This window comes from Tinamus guttatus, unplaced genomic scaffold (genome assembly GCF_059628265.1).
Source record: "Tinamus guttatus ecotype Peru unplaced genomic scaffold, ASM5962826v1 Tinamus_guttatus_pri_ptg000143l, whole genome shotgun sequence".
Taxonomy (NCBI): domain Eukaryota; kingdom Metazoa; phylum Chordata; class Aves; order Tinamiformes; family Tinamidae; genus Tinamus; species Tinamus guttatus.
In genome coordinates this window covers 514,967-534,625 of record NW_028288677.1, presented here as the reverse complement: position 1 = coordinate 534,625, position 19,659 = coordinate 514,967, and the positions used below count along the sequence as shown (strand labels likewise).

The 19,659-nt window shown below is 46.0% G+C and overlaps 1 protein-coding gene across 1 annotated transcript in view; it reads right to left on the bottom strand.

Moving 5' to 3' along the window:
• Window positions 1–19,659, bottom strand: part of ARHGAP32 (Rho GTPase activating protein 32) — a 94,243-nt gene that overhangs the window by 62,884 nt on the left and 11,700 nt on the right. Inside the window, exon 2 of the mRNA XM_088522035.1 lies at window positions 196–304. Within this exon, the coding sequence (XP_088378161.1) occupies window positions 196–303 (108 nt within the window). The 5' untranslated portion in view covers window position 304. The remainder of the gene's footprint in view (window positions 1–195; window positions 305–19,659) is intronic.

Below are 19,659 nucleotides of genomic sequence, written 5' to 3'. Positions count from 1 at the left end.
AGAAGCATATGCGTGCTCATTCTCTCTCTCATATGAATTGCCAGAGGAAGAGAAGCATCTCAATATTCTTGAAAGTAGCATGTAATCCATTTAAGAAAGAAAACCCAGCAGTGCAGGTTATCCTGAAGCTGCTCAGGACTGAAAACACAGCATATCAAATCTATAAATAAAATAAAATGCAACAGGGTGTTTTACCATGGCGCTGAGAGTCTCCTCCCAGTCCGGCCTCTCGCGGGGGTGGATGCTCCTCTGCAGCTCTGGCACAAAGTCATCTTCTTCTGCGTGGACAGAGGACTTCATCATTCTGCAAAGAGAAAGAGCAGGAAGGTTTGATACTGGGTGACAAACTCCAGGTAACCTGATCTACAGCTCGGTCGTGGTGCTCAGGTAACCGGCTCGTGTGACAAAGGCTTCCAAATCCTGCAGGCTCCTGTAGACTTCTGCTTTCTCCTTATACAAGCAGGACAAAATCTGATCAGATAATCAGATAATCAATCAGATAATCAGATACTTTTGTTTCATTGCTGCATAATTTATATACAGAAAAATAACATAGAAAAATAAGGATTTTTTTCTATACGTTTCAGCCTATATTGCCCAGGCAAACAACATTAGCCTTATCAAGAGAAACATACACACTTGATGCCCAGTTGTCTCTGCATTATTTTGCCTAAAACAACCTCAATTGATGTCCCAAGGCCTGATCCCTCGGCTCTCATAGCTCTCACTGGTCTATCTGCCACCACAAGAGCCTTCAATTGCCCCCACTCTGCAGGGATGAGCTCGAACCGATCTCATTCTATCAGGTAAACTCCCCTTAGATATAGGGTTGTCTTTCAAATATCCCCACAAAGGAAATTTTAAGCCCACAGAAAGATCAGAGGCTCAAAATTAAAAGGAAAGAAAATATTCGTGAATGCTTCTCAGGCCATCCCTACCACAAGAAGTAAAACAAGAGTGGCATTAAAAGTGGTGCCTGCAGGCCATATAAAGTGCCTGTGCAGGCACTGCAGAACAGGCCTGGAAAAGCCAGCGGAGACTCCGCGTTATTCAAAAGATGCCAAAAAAGGAGAGTGCAGAGAAATGGAAAACAAGCCCAATAAACCCTACAAGGTTCAAATTAATGTCAGAAAGAGGAAACATGGTATTTAATATCTCTGTTGCAGAAAGCAGCAAATCCCCTCAAAAGCTGCCTCGCTCCCCAGCAAGGAGCAGCCTTGGGAATGAAATTCCTACAAGTAACCGGGCCAAAGAATTTCCATTGACTTTGTGCTGCGTTAACGGAGCTAAGAACGAGGTAATTAACGCCCATAATAACAGGACGGCGGAGGTACAAAGTCATATCCCACCTAATTTTGTACTCGGCTTCATTTCTGTTCCCATAAAAAAGGCATCGCAGGAATAAAGAAAAATAAATGCACGATTTTAACCTGCTGGTTGCAAAGGCTTCAGAACCAGAATCCAAAACTTCAGGACAAGGGAGAAACGTAAACTCCCACGATTTTCAAGTCAACCTCGCGGTTTTGAAAAGGGCATGGTGGCCTTTGCTGAGGGTTTCCAAAGGTCTGGGTTTGGCAGTTTGGCAGCTGTGTTAAAAGAAGCTGAAGAAATGATCCCACAAGAGCTTCACAGCATTGGAATGAAAGGAAGAGGAGGGTTGGATCCAGATCCACCTTCCTACGCATCCCCATTGAAACTAGGAGCTTAGCAAAGGGATGCTATTGCAGATTATAGATTGAAAAAGCCCAGATTTACATCTTTATGACCACTTTGGATCACAAATGAATCCAGTGTACAACTCCTCAAAGGGATGGCAATTCCGCTTGCCTTGCTCATCAGAAAACTGGTTTCTACGAGTATTTTCCATCCAGAAAAATGCTATTTCCTTTTGACAAGCCAATCTCTTTAATGCCGAAAACCTGCCAGTAACACAGGGCTGCCCAAGGACAGAAACAAAATGCAGCTGTTTCACTCAACTTTCCTGCTCGTCTGCAAATTTCATTACACAACAACTTGACCTTCAAAACCGACAGATTCTCAGAAATTTTCAAATCCGATTTAGATCTAGAAACGCAGACAATTAAACAGGAATTCTTACCTAGCGGCTTGCTTATTTTTCCGAGCATGGCATTCCTCTTACAATTATGGAAGTAACGTTCACAGCACCTGCCCATGGTGTTTGCAAAACACTGACCTTCATTCATACGGAAACAGCCAGAAAATAAAATAAAATAAATAAAATAGAGGCGGATGGAGCCAAATGATTCACTGATACCAGAGCTCAGCTGCAGCTGTAAGGAACGCGCTCACCTTGCAGCACTACTGGGCTCAGCTAATAAACGAGTACAGAAATAAGTGACCTTTGAGGTATGTTATCTATATGTTATCTTAAGGGTGGCTGATTGCTTTCAGCAACAAATTATCCCGATTCAGGTGGAGACCTGGAAATCAGGCCTATGTTTCAGACGTGGGGATTTTTCCTGGCCACGAGGATGGGCAAGGTGGGTTTGGAATATGTGTATATACGTGTATAAAACACTGCCACGACGTTTTGTAAACATTAAAGGCAAAGCAGAGCAGGGAGCTGTGCTATAGGGCTACATTGGGCCCTTTCCTGGGGGTTGAGAGAGGCTGGAAAAATAACTACAAAATCTAATATGGTTTTTGGGGCCATCTGGACGCTGCCGACACGCAGATTAATCGCTGTCCTCGAGGAGGACACAAGGGGGTGACAAATTTCTTGCTGATTCAAAAGCCACCCGTGAGCAGGGGACATTAGGTGTCCTGAAGGCCACGCTCCTCACAGCCGACACTTAATTGCTTGGCAGATAAGTCATTTGGGGCTGCCTATATATTTTTTAAATTAAACACCAGGCCTGATCTTTAGGTTTGTTCCCCCAAGGGGCCATGGAGCATTTCAGCTTTCCCTGCTGCCTCCCCCTCGAATGAATTTTCTTTCTGACCCCAATTTGGGGGCGAGAGCTGCTGCTGACTGATTTATTGGTGTATATTATTTATATAGCGCTGCTGTTGTGCCTGGAGATTTCCCAACCACTGGGAAGCGGAGCTCTGCCCTACGGAATTTATCATTCCAGAGGATTTAGGAATCCACAGATCGTGATGTTTCCCAAGATATTAATTCTACCCAAGAACCCGCCTTTAAATAAAGGTCTTTGCTGACACAAATCTGCCCTGAAAACCAATACGCTTCAAACACTATCTGATAAAAAACTGGTATTTTGAGAAACATAAAAAAATATAGAAATATACTGAAAAATATTTGAAATATATATACACAAATAAAAGGTAATGTCAACATAGAGCATACAAAAGCAGAATTAAGAGGGCTCTTCATACTATATAGGAAACAAGAACTGAGAGACCTGATCCAGAGCAAAAAGTTGGAATAAAGGGAAAAACATTGATGTTTCTTCCTTTCTGACATCAAACTTATACCACAAAAATAGCTATGTACTTTCTATCAACTATGTATTTGGAGGAAAAAAATAAAGAAAAAGGTATATAAAAAATACCCCAGCTGCAACCCCATTCCCAATTTCCCAAATAGACTCTGCAGCCACAAAACTAAAGCTAATACAGTGGAAAGGAAGAATATAATCAGGCAATATAGAAAGCAGAGATAGCCCAAGAGCCCCAGGGAAAATGCAACAGGAATTGAAGGCTGACAGTGCTGACCTGAAAGAGGATTTAATTTCCCCCCTTTTAAATCAGCACTGTCAACACCTTATTGATTACATTACGTCCATCTGCATTATATAAAATAAGATTTCTGCAGTCTGTCTCGAGGCCTGTAAAAGGGGAGGGTGGAAGAGACCTGCAAGGTCAGCTTAAAACACACCTCATAAATAAACAAAGGGCAAATGGGCTGCGTTTAATCCCGGCCACAGAAGGAAAACCGCGCGGAACCAAATGGCTCGTTGTGATTGATCGCGTGCCCTACAAAGTGGAAACCTATAACTGCTGCTCTTGACGGAGGGTCGGACAGTCGGGAAGCCCAAATCCAGTTGTTTAGGGAGGCACGGGGAAGAAAAAGGAATTTGTAGCTTTTTCCTACTTGAAAATTCCAAAGGGAGAGCGGAAAATCATTCCTACAGCAGGGAAGGCAACAGTAACTCGGAGACCACCAATATTATGATGGAGCTGAGAAAATGACACAACTGCTAGTTCTAATGAGCCCTATTCAACACCGTGTTTAGAAGGCAGTTTACAAGGTCACAAAAACAAATTTCAAGCATCTTTTCAGTCTGGGAGATTCTACTGGGGATTTTTATTCCTATAAAATAATTTTTTAAAAATTATTTTCTCACTTTTCATCACCAGCTGTTAAATTAGATCCTCAGCCATCTGTCAGAAATCTCTCCCTTTTTTCTTTAAGCTTTCCTGCAGGCCTATGTGGCATTTAAAAATAAGACTTTTAAAATGAAAGGTAGAAAGTTTTAAGCAAAAGTCTGCTTTAAAATCAGCAGTATCGGCTGATTTCACTTGCAAAAGTGATAGAGGGGACAAGTCTGATCTAATATCTAATATCTCTCTCCGGCGCTGAGGAGCCAAGGCCAGAGCTTAATGAACATATTGTTTCCTTGCCCCATTCCAACTCTCTGGACGTGCTTTTAATAAAGGGCCCGACACGGTTATCTGGTTAAATTATCCTTGCTCAAGGGTTCAGCTGAACTTGCAGACTGCAAAACGTGGGTGCTGTTTGTTCCTTTGCATGCACATTTAAGCAGCAGCCTCCGAAGTGCCCAAGGAGCAGGGATTGGAACATGCACCTAAAAGCTCTGTTGAGCCAGGCTTTAACAGCGTGCACCCACTTTTGGCCTAACTGGAGTTTCCTTAGGTGTTTTTGTCACTCCTTAAGTGTTTCCATAATACAAAGCAGCGCTAAGAGCCCTTACATTACAGCCCTTCCGAACTACATCCCCAAATTTTGAAGCATTGCCTGAATCTAAGCCCAAGGGCATTAATTTGGGCTCATCTCTTTTGGCTGTTGCTCAGCATAATGCAAAGCAAAGGTAAATCTCATCCTTCCTAATACGTGTGACAACTAGAAAAAAAAAAAGAGGCTTTAAGAACGTGGAATAATTAAAGGTAATCAACTAATCAGTTACAATTAGCCTCGCGTGCTCTTAAGTGACAACTGTTCCTAACACCAAACAGCATCTAAACTTGTCCAGGCAGCGGCTGCTTCGCGGGGAAACCCCATCCCTGCCTGGAGTTTGCACGGGGCTGTCACCTACCTGGGGCTGCCCTTTCTGTTTCAGCAAAGCGCCTGCAAAAACGCCTCTTTCCTTCCTTTCGGAACGATTTGCAATCGTAAAATATCCATAGCATTTTAAAAAACAAACTATGAGCCACGAAATAAATGAAAACAAAGCAAGAGAAGCAACCTGCGACAAAGAACACCACCAAAAGTGGCAGCCTAATTATAAAGCACGAGCAAGGAAGAGAAAAGATGAACTGCATATTCATAGACTCCCAAGAAGGAAGTGATATTTGAAGGTGAACTACAAAGAGATTCCTTTGCTAAGAGCTATGAAGGAGGGGAAAATAGGGGTTTAATTGCCTAAACAGACGCCAGCTGTGGGATGTATGGAAGAGCAAAAGCAAGCAGGGTGGTTTTTGGCTCTTCAGCTACAAGACAAGACTCCTGCGTTCTCAGCCTAGGGAAGAGGAATAATTTTTAAATGCTTATGTTATTACAGGGGGGATAACTTAGCTCTGCTGTTAGCAAATGCCCCACTCACCACGGTCACCGAGAGGAAGCGGCGCAGGAGCATCGGGAGGGGGATCGGGAACGCCGAGGGAAAGAGGCAGGTCCGGGGGAGAGCGACTCCGGGATCCAGGAAGCAGCGCGCGCGGAGGGCTCTCCGGTCGGGCAGTGACTCAGCAGGAGGAAAAAGGGGAAAAAAAACAGCAGGTAGGGCAGCCTTTTCCCAAAGAAACAGCAATTATCACCAGGAGCAACTGGAGCAGGTGAAGAGAAGCGCGGCGAGCTCCGAGCCCGGGGCTTTGCCTAGTCCATGAGGTGCGTGCGTGACGCTGTCCGGATCCCGCTGCTCTTCCCTGCACACCTGAGCCGGCAGGAAACGGAGCTGCCTTTAACCCCAGCCTGCCCGCGGCCCTGCCACGAGGGCGCTTTTTGTGCCAACGCCGTCGGAAGAGACGGCCGAGAAAAGGCAGCTGAGAGCACGGAGGAAAAGAGTATAATGGAAATGGGCTTTTGCATGTGGGTAGCAGAAGATTGGAGCATGCCAACAGCTTATACAGATGGTGCCTATTGCACAGGTAACTTGGCTGCAACAGTAGGTTTTAAAGGGGAGTAGAGGAATGAGCTGGGCACACGTGAGCGGGTAACACCACCTAAAAGCAGCAGGGAGGGAGCAGGAGGGACCCTGCAGGAGCAGGCAGTCGTTCTGCGTAAGGAGCATCTGCATCGTGACACCTACGTCTGCATCGACATCCCAAATACCTCGAGGAGCCTATAAACAAGGAGCACGCTGCTGGAAATGATCCCCGCAGTCTCCAAATCCTTATTTTGATCCTTTTTTTAAAAAAAAAGCCTACAGAAGACCAACAGGAATCAAAGGGATTTTTGCCCTTAAGTGCTTTTTCGCCCAGGCCCTGCAGTGAAGGGAAAACGCTCCCGTAAAGCGGCGCAGCGCCGCTCCCCTACGTTTTGGCACTGATAAAATACTCCCTAGAAGAGGCAGGGAGGGCTGGAGCAAACCCCGGGATCCTGGCTGCCTTCCCTGCCTTCCTAACAGCCTCCTGGCCACAAACCGCACGGACACGAGGCGCTTTTAACCCCCTGCTGCCGCCCCGGCTGCCCACGAGACACCCAAGGGCAGGAGCCCTTCGCAGCGGCTGCGCTGCAGCCTCGCGCCGTCACCCATTAAATTTCCCTTGGGGAAGGAGCAAATAATTAAAATAAAGGAGACGCTGCCCCGCTGATTATTTTTAAGACATCAAATCTGTTAATGCAATGGGGTGCAATGTGTTAACTTGAGAGGACGGGCCTTGAACAAAGCTTTGCTATTTTATGTTTTATTTTCCACGTAGTAAATGCATAAGCAATACCATCCTGCACTGATGCCTCCCTTTAAGTTTTGGAACAGAGTTAGTCAAAATGCCAACTCCTCTTTTCTTGGAAAGACACCGATACCATCTTGTATCCCCATTATATAATTACGGCTTTCAACACTCTCTTGTTTTATTGTAAATGAAGTAGTAATTAAACGTGTTCTCTCAAAGTGACATAATTTGCTTTTCCCAGCGTGTGCAAACAGATGCAAGGCACCGAGAGGAAAGACGAAGATTTCCCACCACGAAGAACATGTTTCTGCCTGAAGTCACCTTGGAGGCCGCACAAACACCCTGACACTTCCCACTTTTTCCTGCTGGAAAAAGGGGCCAGCAGCAATTTCTCCTCAAAAAATGGTAACTAGGAAATGGGGAAATAACCCCTTTTCTCGGACGCGATGTCTTATCATGCACCAGGATGTGGCCTCACACTTTGTTATGGAGAGATCTAGTAAGATTCAAAGAGTTTCTTTTGAGCCACTCAAGATGTATATGTAGAAAGCAAACTTACTGGTTTTATTAAGCTCTAAGTTCATTGCAGTAAGAGAAGATATTCCTTGACGTGGTATTTTCCCTTCCAGTGGGAATGGGCAGTGCTGCTTTGATTTAGCTACTCTGAAGAGCCTTTTAGGACTGGAAAAAGGGAATGTTTGGGCAACAAACAAGCAAGGAGAAGCAGCTGTAGTCTCCACGTCAGTATTTCTCCTGTTAAAACAGCACAGATGATGATGAAAGTTATTTCCAGAACCTGTATTTCTTGTTTGCTACCTGTGCTGCGCACCTGATTCTGCTCCCTACGGATCAGCTCCGATAAGGAAGCATTTTAAAAACCCTAAATGCAGAAGCCTCCCCTTTCTGGCTCGGGTTTCCTCTGCACAACCAAGCTGCCATTGGGTTCCCTCTGCAAAGGCCTATCATGTTAATTTGCAATTACACTAATGAGTTACCTAGTGCACATCAGTTATAGCCATAGTTACAGGGGGTTTAGAGGCTGTGATTGTGTCAGTACCTTAGGCAGGGCCTAAATAAATCTGCTCTTCCCCAGGTGACCCCGTTCTGGCTCAATATCATAACTCTCGTTTTCATCAACTTTTTAACTAGTTTTAGAAAAACACGTAGCATAAACGTCCCTGGGACTGTACCTGACCTTGAATTATAGGTACATCGGGACACAAAACGCAAGACTTGCTGTGAAAAATCTCTTGTGGTTTCACTGTATCTCAGCATTTTGTATTTTCGAAGCCCAAGCTCATGCAGCCACGCAATTCGGAAATATTCTCAGCCTACACTTTAATTAAGTCACTTTGCAGAGAAAAGCTGAACAACTTGACCATACTTGCACCTCAAAACCAGAAGGCAAATGGAAAAAATAATAATAAATAAATCATACTTTAAAAAAGTGCATTTTTTAAAGCCAACTTGGTCATTTTTCAGCAACTTGACTCCTACTTTTTAAATACCTAAGAGGGAAAAGGTCAAAACCCTCCTCGAATGCCAAAGTGAGATGCTTTAATCTCATTCATCCATCAAACATTTGTTCGTAAACAGTGAGTCAGACCTGCTAATAAAATATTTGCGATGGAAGGAAGGAAAATACAAAAAGCATAATTATTTTCCCCCATGATATCTCAGATAATTTTCACCTGCTGATTCAATCTGTGATTGAAATTTCCTTGTGCTGTTTTCCAGGATTCCAGCTCTATTAACCCCACCACATGCAGGCCCACGACTATGACGGATGCAGGGAGTTCAAGCAGACTGAACCTAGAGAGAAACAGAACTAAAAACCCAACTTTTGCAGGGAATTTAGTGTAGCAAGAACCACTAACTGCTGCGGAGGTCTCTCAGGGACTGAGCTGCAGCCAAGATGAGTCATTCTGGAGAGCAACACGTTGCTGACGGAGCCCAGGCTTGCAGAGCCACTGGTAACTGCAGAGCCACCAAGGCTTAGACATGGATATTTCCCATTATTTTGGCCCTTGATCCATCTTTTTCAACGCATGCACATTCTCTGCCTGAAACCCCCCGGGATTTTGGGAGCTTGGAAGCTCTCGACTCCTCTTCCTGCCCCTTGGCCCGAGCCAGGCGAGGACGGGGGGACCAGGAGAAGAGCAGCTAGTGCTTCAGGGTAGCATCATGCACACACACCTACCTGGGGAACAAGGCCAGGAAATGGTACCTCTAACAGGCTATGTGGGGCTACAAGGTGTTGGAGGGGCTTTTTCAGCAGCATAATTATCCTCCGAGCCCAAATTTGCTGTTTCTTCAGCTTTCGGGGGGAAATGTGAGATCTTCAGGGGTGTCTTTGCCTCGTCTCTCCAGCCACAAACCCCCGTTTTTTCCTTCTTTAGACACCCGGGCTCCAAGGACACAGAGCAATGTTTAGCTTCTCCATCTCTGCAGCAACCAAATCTACAACTTCTTAAACAAAAGTAACCCTGGGCTTTGCCAGAGCAGCCTCCCTAGGGCAGGAACAGGGCTCAGACACGTCCACAGCTTCCCATGGGGATTGAAGTCTCACACTTGGATGTCATCAGAGGACGTCCTCACGTGGCTCCTGCAAGGAGCTGCGAGCGGCTGCGGCAGCATTAGACAAATTAGTTTGTAGATGAAGGAGCCAGGGCCGCTTTGGTCGGCCTTCGGGGCACGCACGTAGTGTCTCTGCAACCACAAACTCTGGGCCTGAACAGCCAACCATCCTCCGAAGCTGCTGCCTTGCACTTGCCTTGTTTCTCTTGCTCGTTCCCTTTCCCTTGCTCCGCTCCACATGCCTTGAAGGCCAAATTCAAAAGCCTTGGGTGTTATGTATTTACCTTTTAGAGAAAAGTCTTTGTAATGCCTGGTTTTGCTGCACTTTTCAACGTGACAAAACCCTCTGAAATGCAGAAATGAAGCAACGTATCCAGAAATTAAAGCGTTTGGTCTAAATCCTTCTGTAGGGCTGAAAACTCATTTGCTACATTGCAACCCTGCACAGGCTTTAGAGCATTAATTTATAAACCCTAGGGGAAAAGCGTGGAGAAACCCTTGACTACTCAATGGCACTTTTAATAGGGAATTTGCTGGATAATACATAATGAAGAGAAGAAAACACATTGCTGGAGTTCATTAGCGTGTCACATCGGGTTTGCAACAACGAGCTGCACCCGGGGACTCGCAGCAAGCGGAGAGCCCCAAACAGAGCTGCCCCTGCGAGCCCAAGGGGTTAAATCCAAGGAAAAACAGCCACCACAAGGGATCGGGTTCAGCGCCCGGCGATGCCGTCGCCTCCCTGCAGCTGAAGCAGGAGGATGCGGGTGATCACCCAGCTGAAACCGCCTCCAGCTCGAGCTGTCTGAATCCAAAGGCCAGGAGCCGCGTTCGGCTTTCGGCAGGGAGGGCTCCGCAGCGCCCCACGTTATGAGGAGTGCCAGGTTAAAAGTCCTTCTCCGCGTTTGATTAACGAGAGGTTTCAGAGCTCTGAGGAGTTTTACAATGAACCTACAACAGTGGTAAATGTGTAACCCGGCAAGCAGCAACGCGCTGTCCTCTCCCGGGTGCTTCAGGAGTTTATTCAGCCATGGAACTTGCTGAGATGGAGGGCAAAGCTAAACAGTCCTTCAAAAAAAATTAAAAATTAAAAAAATTAAAGTGGAGGCCACGACAACCCAGCACAGATGATGCGACACAGGTAGGATCCAGTTTCTCATCATATAACCCATTTCCAGCTTTCCCTCAAGTTTCACGTGTATTTGAGACAAATCTCTTAAAATTTCCGGTGAATTCTTCCATACCAGGAACATTTACCCCTTTCTGCTTTGCGGTGCAGGGTGAATTCGTATAAACGGCTGCACAATGATCAGAGCTGTGCGAATTAGGAGGTGTTAAGAGCCTGCAGATGGGAAAGGCCTCCTAATTCAGGACTAACGCAGGAACAACCGAGTATCTGATACTGTATGAACGGATACCGGGACAGTTGCAGGCAAAAGCTGTTGTTATAAAGACTATAATTAATCTATGGAAGTCGCTTCTGCAGGATCTAGTGGAAACAAGTAATGCAGGGAGATGAAAAAAGCAGCTGTGATACTCGCGCAGGAATGGCATCTGTTTCCAATAAGTTGAATTTTTGTAGGTTATAGTAAATCTGCCAATTGCTGAAGAGAGGCTAGGACAAACATTCCTGCTTGTGACACGGCACCACTAGTGAAAAACAGGGGATTTTAGGGAGGGAGCTTAAGCTTTTGGGGTTGTTTTTTGGTGTTCTTGAGGGGTGTAGAGGTCCAGTCCCCCAAACACACGGGAAGTCCTTGGGGTAGGAGCTAGAGGGCACGCAGAAGTCATCACTAAAAGGGAATTTTGCAGTCTGGGCAGCTCTAGCAGACACCTATATAGAGAGAGATACCCTCTGGGGTCCCTCCTAGATTTACCTTTACATCAATAACCAGAAACTCCCCACGTTGCCACCATCAGCGTCAGGAGCACCGGACTGAAAATTACTTCCAGAATCCCGATAAATGCAAGTCTTGCTTACAAGGGGCAATGCAAATTCTTATCTGTGCCCTGAAAAGCAGGATGCTGAGGAACCCCGGGTGCAGGTTTTCCCTTGGGAGAGCCCACAGTAAGGGAACGCTCAGGTTTGTCGCGCTCTGGGCTACCCGCACAAAAGAAGGTGGGAGGAAAGATGCAAAAAGGACTGTTGCTACCAGAACCAAAATTAATTTGACCTGCAGACTTCCCAGAAATACAAGAGCTGGTTGGATGAAAGCTGCCCAAAACTTGTGTGTCTGTCCGTGGAGGGACTTACACCAACAGCACGAGGTGTTTATGAACACCAGGAGTTTCCAAAGGAATTTACACCAAACAAAAATCCTACGGGATTCGCTGTAGCACAGGTGTGCACACACAAGCAGAATATACATAATGCACGATGCTTTTCCTGACATAAAGCAAATTGAGGACTATAAGGGCTCTAGCATTAGCACACAATATACGTGTTTAGTTTTTAAACACGGTTTTGTTTTCAAGAGCAGCTGTCCATAGGTCCAGGATTACCCGTGGAAATGTCTCACCGGGTCGAGTTGCAACACTGAGAAGCAGCTTTCCTAAAGCAAAATACTCCAAGGAAGAAAACACAGACAGATGGGGAGGAATTTTGCAAGCCTGGTAGGAACTCCCCTCCTTCGCTGTCGGAAGGAGGAGTTAGCATAAATTTTCAAGGCAGTTGATAACACATTATACAGTGAAATAAGAGAACTTGTGTCCTTGGCCTCCTGCAGTGCCAGCCGCAAATAACTTGGGGTTTTGTTAGCAACAGCCTTGATCTGTAAATGAGGTGGAGGGTAACAGCAGGCTCGGGAAGGCAAGTTTTAAATCATACTGGTTCCCTAGCTCCTCGTTTCTCCCCACCAGGAAATACTTTTGAGTAGAAAATCCCAGTTGAACTGCAACGGCAAGAGGCTGATTTCATATCGGCTCGGCACACATCCAAGCCCGGGGTGCAGGGGATGATTCTCTCCGAAGATAATCGGCACTGTCTCATTCCATGGGAATTTTTACTGCACGATAACCTGGCCCTCCAGAACCGCCGCTCCTAATCCCTCCCCGTATCAACAGCACTTAGTTATCCATTAAAAAGGAAAAAAAAAAAAAATACGCTCGGCACAAAACTCCAGTCACTACAGCTATTTTCACAGACCTGAAATAGAGTATGCAATAGAGGATGGGTTTTCTCCTGCTACGGACAGGATATATTTCATTTTCTATTCAAACAAATGCAAATTTCAATCATATCAGCATCCACGTACTACACTATTTACCAAAAAATGCCTCAAAGAACATTGTGCAATGAAGAAAGGGGGTGCTACTTGGCTTTCTGGGTGCTGGTGTAACCTATAAAGCATCATCTGCCAGAAGGATGTGATTAACCCTTTTTCATTCAAATCCTCAAACACTTAGACGATTTAAGGTCAAATACATATGCTCAGGAAGGCACTAACAACAACGAAGCTGCATTTGCTGGCTGAGGATGACACGCTTGGCTTTTTCACCATCACCATCTTAGCCCAAAACGTGCAATAAAACCCCAGAGCGATTGTGAAACCATCGCATTCCTTGGAACGGAACCGCACGGCTTTGAAATACCCCGTTCAAGAGACAGGAGGGTTTTAAACGAGACATCTCCGCGGACGCTTCACGGATCGCACTGACCTTTCGGCTCCATCCAGACGGCTCCCCGCGGCGAACGCCGCCGCGTAGCTGCTGGCGAACGCGGCCGCCGCGGTGCCTCCCTCCATGCTGCGCGCGGAGCAGCACGGAGCGGGGCCCCGAGCCCAGCTCGCCGCTCCTGCCTCCATCCGCGCCCCCCGCGCGCGGCCTATTTAGGGGCACGGGGCGGCAGCGCCATCTGCGCCGGCTCCGACGTCAGCCGCGCCGAGACCTTCCGAAACGCGCGGGGTTGCGGGGCGGAAGGGGAGACGTAAAGGAGCCGCGCGCGACGCCGGCCGCCCATCCTGCCCTCCCGCACCGGGACTGATTCATGTTTCCCTGAGGTGGCTGCGCGGCTGTAACCCTTTCCCAGCCGGAGGAAGGGGATGGAAAAGGATTTCTTTGTCCTGGGCGCTTCCCGCCGTGCCCAGGGTGTTCTTCCGCGATTCGGTCGCTTGATCCCTACATAAAGCTGTGGTAACGCGGAAGCAAATGAGGAGTGAGGGGCATTAACGCTGCTCCCAGGCTCTGCCAGCTGCACTGCCTTGAATATAGCACTTTAATGGCTCTGCTTGCTCCTTGGTGAAAGGCTCGGCACGTTTACAAGGCTCAATTCAGCAAAAAGGAGCTGTGCAAAAAAGATATTGCAACTTGCAGGCTATACGTTAAACCCTAAGTGGGGGATAGCATTAGCACCTCTTTCAGATCCCACTACAAGGCTGCAACCTTTTGTGAGACCCCCACTGCAGTGTGGGCAGTGAGATACCCATAGGAGCCCGTGAGGTCCAGCACGCAGGGTGGAAAAGCAGGATGATGGATGAGCGGCTTTCGGTCCTCGCTTGGCCATCGCGCTTGCCGCGTGACCTTGACCAAGGCACTTCAATTCTCCTGTTCTGGTGCAAAACTCCCGTGTTTCACAGCCCAATTTTCGGGTCTGGAACACACACAGAAGGAAACGCAGCCAACGCAATTCCCTCCTGCCCAGCCATGTCTTTGAAGGGCTCAGATCACTGTTGCTTGCTACCAACATATACTTATTAGTTAGTCCTAATGCACAGGAACAGTGATGCTAACCCTTAGTTCGGCAGTTACAGGAGGAGGAGGAGGAGGAAACCAGAAGGTTTTCTGGCAAAGACTTACTTTTATTTGCATGGGATTCAGCACAGCCCAGTCTTTGCCTGGCACCAGGGCTCTGGGTTCTATAGTGTAACCATACTAATAAATATTTACTTTTAGAGTTAACAAAACATTGCGTATTAAGAAGCATTACTGCAGACATTCTTAAAGGCCTTTCCAAATTGTGCCCCTTAAGAGCACGGTCTGAGAGCACTCAAAACTGCACTGAAACTGGGTGTAAATGAATGCAGCTTGGCTGGTCTACACATGAGCTTCATTACTGCAACTTGAGACAAGTTTTGATAGTAACAGATAATTTTTCCAATACAGACAAGATCCGGTCTCCAGTCAGCTACTTTTCGCACTAATTTGGGGCTTAAATTATCATCATAATAACAAAACAAATTAAACTTTTTGACCCAAATTTAATTATGAGAACAGAGGAGAATGGTATCACTTACTGCAAGCTCCAATTTGCTGTTAAATTAACAATGGGCTTGGAAGCGTTTTATCTCTTAATCCTTGGGGTAACGGAGGGTAGGGTAGAACCAAATTAAGGAACAAATCTCCAGTATGGAAGGTTTACTCATGATAGTTGCATTCATGAGTGATTTGCACAATTATTCAGCTTTCTACTACCTAGATAAGCTTTGGGAAACTGCACCAAGAGCTCCCGCTTCAAACGATTCACTCCCAAAAAAGGCTCCCATCATCCACATATAAAGTTATCCAACATCAATTCCATTCGGCATTTCTGCCAATACCTCCAATTCTCCTTTGAGTTTCCTTGAATTTAAAACACTCCGTTTACAAGGATAAAATCTAACCTAGCTCAGAATTTCTAAGTTTAATCTCTGTGATGGCTTGAGGTTATCTAGGCAAGGAAGGAGCAAGGATGCTGCAAGACTTGGCATATTTTTTCATTATATTAAAAATGGATTGTAATTAATAATGTATGCAGGACAAGATAATGTGCTTTGGATTCCAAAAGCAAACTAAGTTTCATGGGGAAATATTTCAATGATCATATATGTATGTGTGTGTGTATATATATATTTGTAGAAATGGTTTTAAGCAACATCATTTATATTGGGTATTAGAGTGCCAATCTTGGCCAAGGCATCGCTCAACGTGCACTGGAACAAGCACCAGGACCTAATGACCAGCTAGACCTGACCCAGGACAATAGTTTAAATTATGAATTGGCTATTTCATTGCTGATTGATAAAACCAGTCACAAATCAGCCTGGGGAAGCATGAGACAGGACATTTACCTCCTGAGTCACAGAGCACAGCCACTCACAGCCCGTGCAGTCCTTCTTGCTAAGTTTTTTGGGTTTTTTTTGTCTTGAAAATAAAAGGGTTTTCTGTTTTTTTCTCTGATTTCTCTTTAAAGAGGAGGAACTCATATGGTGTCATGGAAATAGGAGGATGGACAAGCCCTCGTTTTCACAAACCTTGAGCAAAAAGGGAGGAACGGCGAAGCAGACTGCACCCGCGGTGACTAACTCCTGCCCCAGCCCAAGAGGCCGGACGAGCCGCCGCTCGGTGCAAGTTCATGTTTGCACAGGTGCTTTGCAGGGGTTGCACGCAAGGAGCCTCCGTGCCATCCACCTGCAAAGCAGCCACCTGCCCTCCATGGGAGGAAAAACAGGTTTCCTGGCCTCGCTCGTCCTGACGTTCATTCCTCTTAAGCCTGCCTTGCACGTGGGCGGGGAGAGGGAGAGAATTCTGCACTACCAAAGAGCAGGATTCCTTCGTATTTAGATCTGCAGAAGTTAGCTGGGTAGGAATAAGCCATCAGCCTGCTCAGGAGTAGTTTATGCCCTGTAAGGGCTTCTGTTCCTCCTTTTTGGAACAGGATTTGACACTCGCCAAAACTAGGAAAAAATGCCAGGTTACTTACCAGGACAAAAGTCCTGAGGGATGAGGGGCAAAGCCCCAGGAGAGGAAGGGAGACAAAGCAGTTAGCACCTACCAGCTTTGGATTTCCCTGGATTCAGGGAAAACGAGAGCGGATGCGACAGCGCAGAGGCAGCAGGGAAAGGGTCAAGGACAAGAGGCTGCTTTAGACCAGTGCCACCTTGAAAACATCACCTTTCCATGAAAGTTTCATGATGCATCTGCCCGCCAAAGGGAAGCGGCGTCGGAGAAGCTCCGTGGTGGAAGGTGGCCAAGCCTGGAAGCGGAGGGAGATTGAGCAATAGGAAATTAGATCAAATGACAGTTGACACGGCCACGCTTCGAGGCAGCCAGGTCAAAGCCCTCAAAGGCGACAGCTTCTTGGCCACCCAAGGGAGCACCGTTTTCTCACACGGGAGAGGCCAGCAGGGACAAGAAAGTTGTAAGAAGAACTTAAAAGTGATGTCAGCATTCCAAGAGATTGCCCAGGAGTTTAAAAGGGTTGAACGCTTCCTCCATCTGCCTGGCCTGCTCGTTTCCGAGCATTATTCCACATTTTTTCAGGTCCCTCTCCGACTAGTTGCCCTTCACACACACACACCGATCCTCTCCGAGCATCCTGGTAGGGGTGATTTTGTCACACGAGCTGAAAAAGGTGTCATCTGGCACCTGACCAGTTCACAGAGAGGCCGCACGTAAATATCTAATGGGATCTCGGAGTCATTCGAGTCTCCCGGGTGCGTACGAGCGACCTTCCCACCTCTCTCGGGTGGGAATCTCATTAGGAAACCCTGCTAGGTAGATATCACTCACCCAAGAGCTAAATGGACAGACTAGAGGAAGGATCCTGCAAGGATTTTGCAGGAGACACAAAACTGCTTCCCCACTAAGGGCCACATTCCACCTGGATTCATCATCAGGGCTGCATGCAAACTAGTCGTCAGCTTCCAAAACTCTTTTTTTTATGGACTGCTTTAAATACATAACCTACGTTTACTTCCAAGACCCGATATTTGCAAATTGAGAGCCTTCCATAATCTTAAAGCAGTAAAGAAAAGCCACTTGATAACATGATATTTTTACAGATCAAAGAGAACTCACAGCTGATTTAATTCAAATTCTGACAGTGCCAAATACCCAACATTTGAGAACTAGTAAATTGTGTATCCAATTATTGCTTGTATTGTTCAAGGAACTGCATTTCAATTAAGATTAGGAAAATGAAATGCATTCATTTTCTGAATAGTTAAAAAATGAAAGAGTTCAAAGCAACAATTGCTCAGAAAGGTGGTGGATGGAAGAAATGTAAGACAAAACTCGCCTTACATCTCACACGAGGAAAGAGAAGTCTGGGCACGCTGAACATGGTAATTTATGTAGAAATGCAACTGGGCAGGTTCATTTAGTGCAGAACACACACAATTTTAGGAGCCTCTACATCCAAATTCCTCCTCACCCCTTCTGTGCTGAGCTGCCTCTCCCAACAGAGCGAGTATCCCCTTGACCAATACACTAGCAACATGCACTAATAAAACGTACATTTTAAGCTTAAAATGCCTTTAAAAAATCCATGGGGCAAACTGAGGAGAAAAACAATGTTTCTATTAGACAGAAGTTTCAGAACAGTCACAGCTATGTTCTTCAGTAATCTCAATTCCGGTGCTTAACGCCAATTTTTTCTTATGATACTTTGTTTCCAATGCAGATAAAACACAAATGCTTAATACAGAGGCCTAGGAGAAATGCCCCGGAATAATGCAACTATTAATGGTGGGCAGCAAGTGAAGGAAAATGGTTCCAAATATTCCCGAGCTAAATTACTACCCTGCAGACGTACCTGACGGATTTGACACTTTAGTTGCATGCCTTGTCTATAATAATGTCAACTCTGAGAACATTCTGGGGGGGATAAAAGGTTTGACATCACTTCAGAGCTTGAAAGATGGTTTCTCTACTTGAAAGGCAGCACAAAACTCACTCGGGTTCGGGCTCCAGTGCCAAAGTTGCTCTGGGTGCTGCTAGGCACAAAGCGCATTGAAGATGGCAATAAATGCTCTGCATTCTCCAAGCTGATGAGAAAACCTTTCTCAGGCAGACTGGTGCGAGGCAGCGCTGCTCTTCAGGAAGAGGATGCACAGAGAATTGCACAAACACTGCAGGCACCAGCTAAGATGAGGCAGCAGCCATGGTAGAGCCCGGATACCCCTTTAGAAATCTCAACTCCAGTCACAGATCCCACAGCGCGAAGGTTTTTCTTCCAGCTTAACTAGTTGCACTTTCCAAGCAGAATGACGCTGACATTTGCACGCGCGTCTTCAAGCTTGCAGCTAATCCAAAGAAATTTCCAGGATCTTAGCTTCCATCTGAGTGTACACAAATAAATCAGCCAGGGCAGGACGTACTTCTGCATTTGGAAATGAGTAAGAGGAAAGAACAACTCTCCTCCTCCCTTGATCCAGGGACCGAGGCGCAGATGGACTAAGTTGCTCCGCAGTTCAGCCGGTCCAGGGGATCCGACGCTTCATTTATAGAGCCCACAAAATATTTCAAAGCTTTCAGTTATTTACATTAAAAAAAAAATCCTCGATAGGTCACATAGGAGGATGTCAACATGCAGCATCCACCCAGCTGCTGGCTCCAGCGCTGCCATTTCAGTGCTCTAACTGCATTGACTATGACCAAAAGAGATATCACAGTTGAGAAGGGACGAGGAGAAAAAGCAAAAAAGATGAGGCAGGTGTCCTCAGAGCAGCCTCGAAGGACAGTCATTTACCATTATGTGATTTTTTCTTTAAACAAAGAGGCTTTCTTTCCTCCAAAGCCCATTTTTCTGTCCTCGGCATGGGGCAGGTTCTCCTACATGCTCAGCAGTTCTATTTAAGGATGTGACTCACCTTAGAGCCGCTTTGGAGGCTGTGCTGCTCTTCCACGTTTGCTGGAAAAGTGCAGGATCGGAGCAGCATCCGGAAATAGGAGAATCCAAGACATCATCTGCATGCAGTAGGGAATTTCAAAGGTATCTTCAATGGTCATGCAAGATAAAGTTCTTTTTGTTTGTTTGTTTTAAACTGTAGTCCCTTAAGTGAGTTTGTAGGTTGCTTTTTATTGTTAGAGTGAAGACATTCTTTTAAAATGGAAATACAAAGTCAAAAATGCAGTGAAGGTTCACTAGAAAATCAGGTAGACGTGTCCCTAGCCATCTCCTAAGCTCTGCAAAATACGGTACCTACTTTGGGACTCCATAGACAGTAAAAGACTATTTTGCAGATAGCTCTCCTGAGCAGAAACCCCCCTGCTAAACAGACCCAAAGCCACTGAAATTATGTTTAGGATAAAATAACCTGTGCTTCTTGGGTA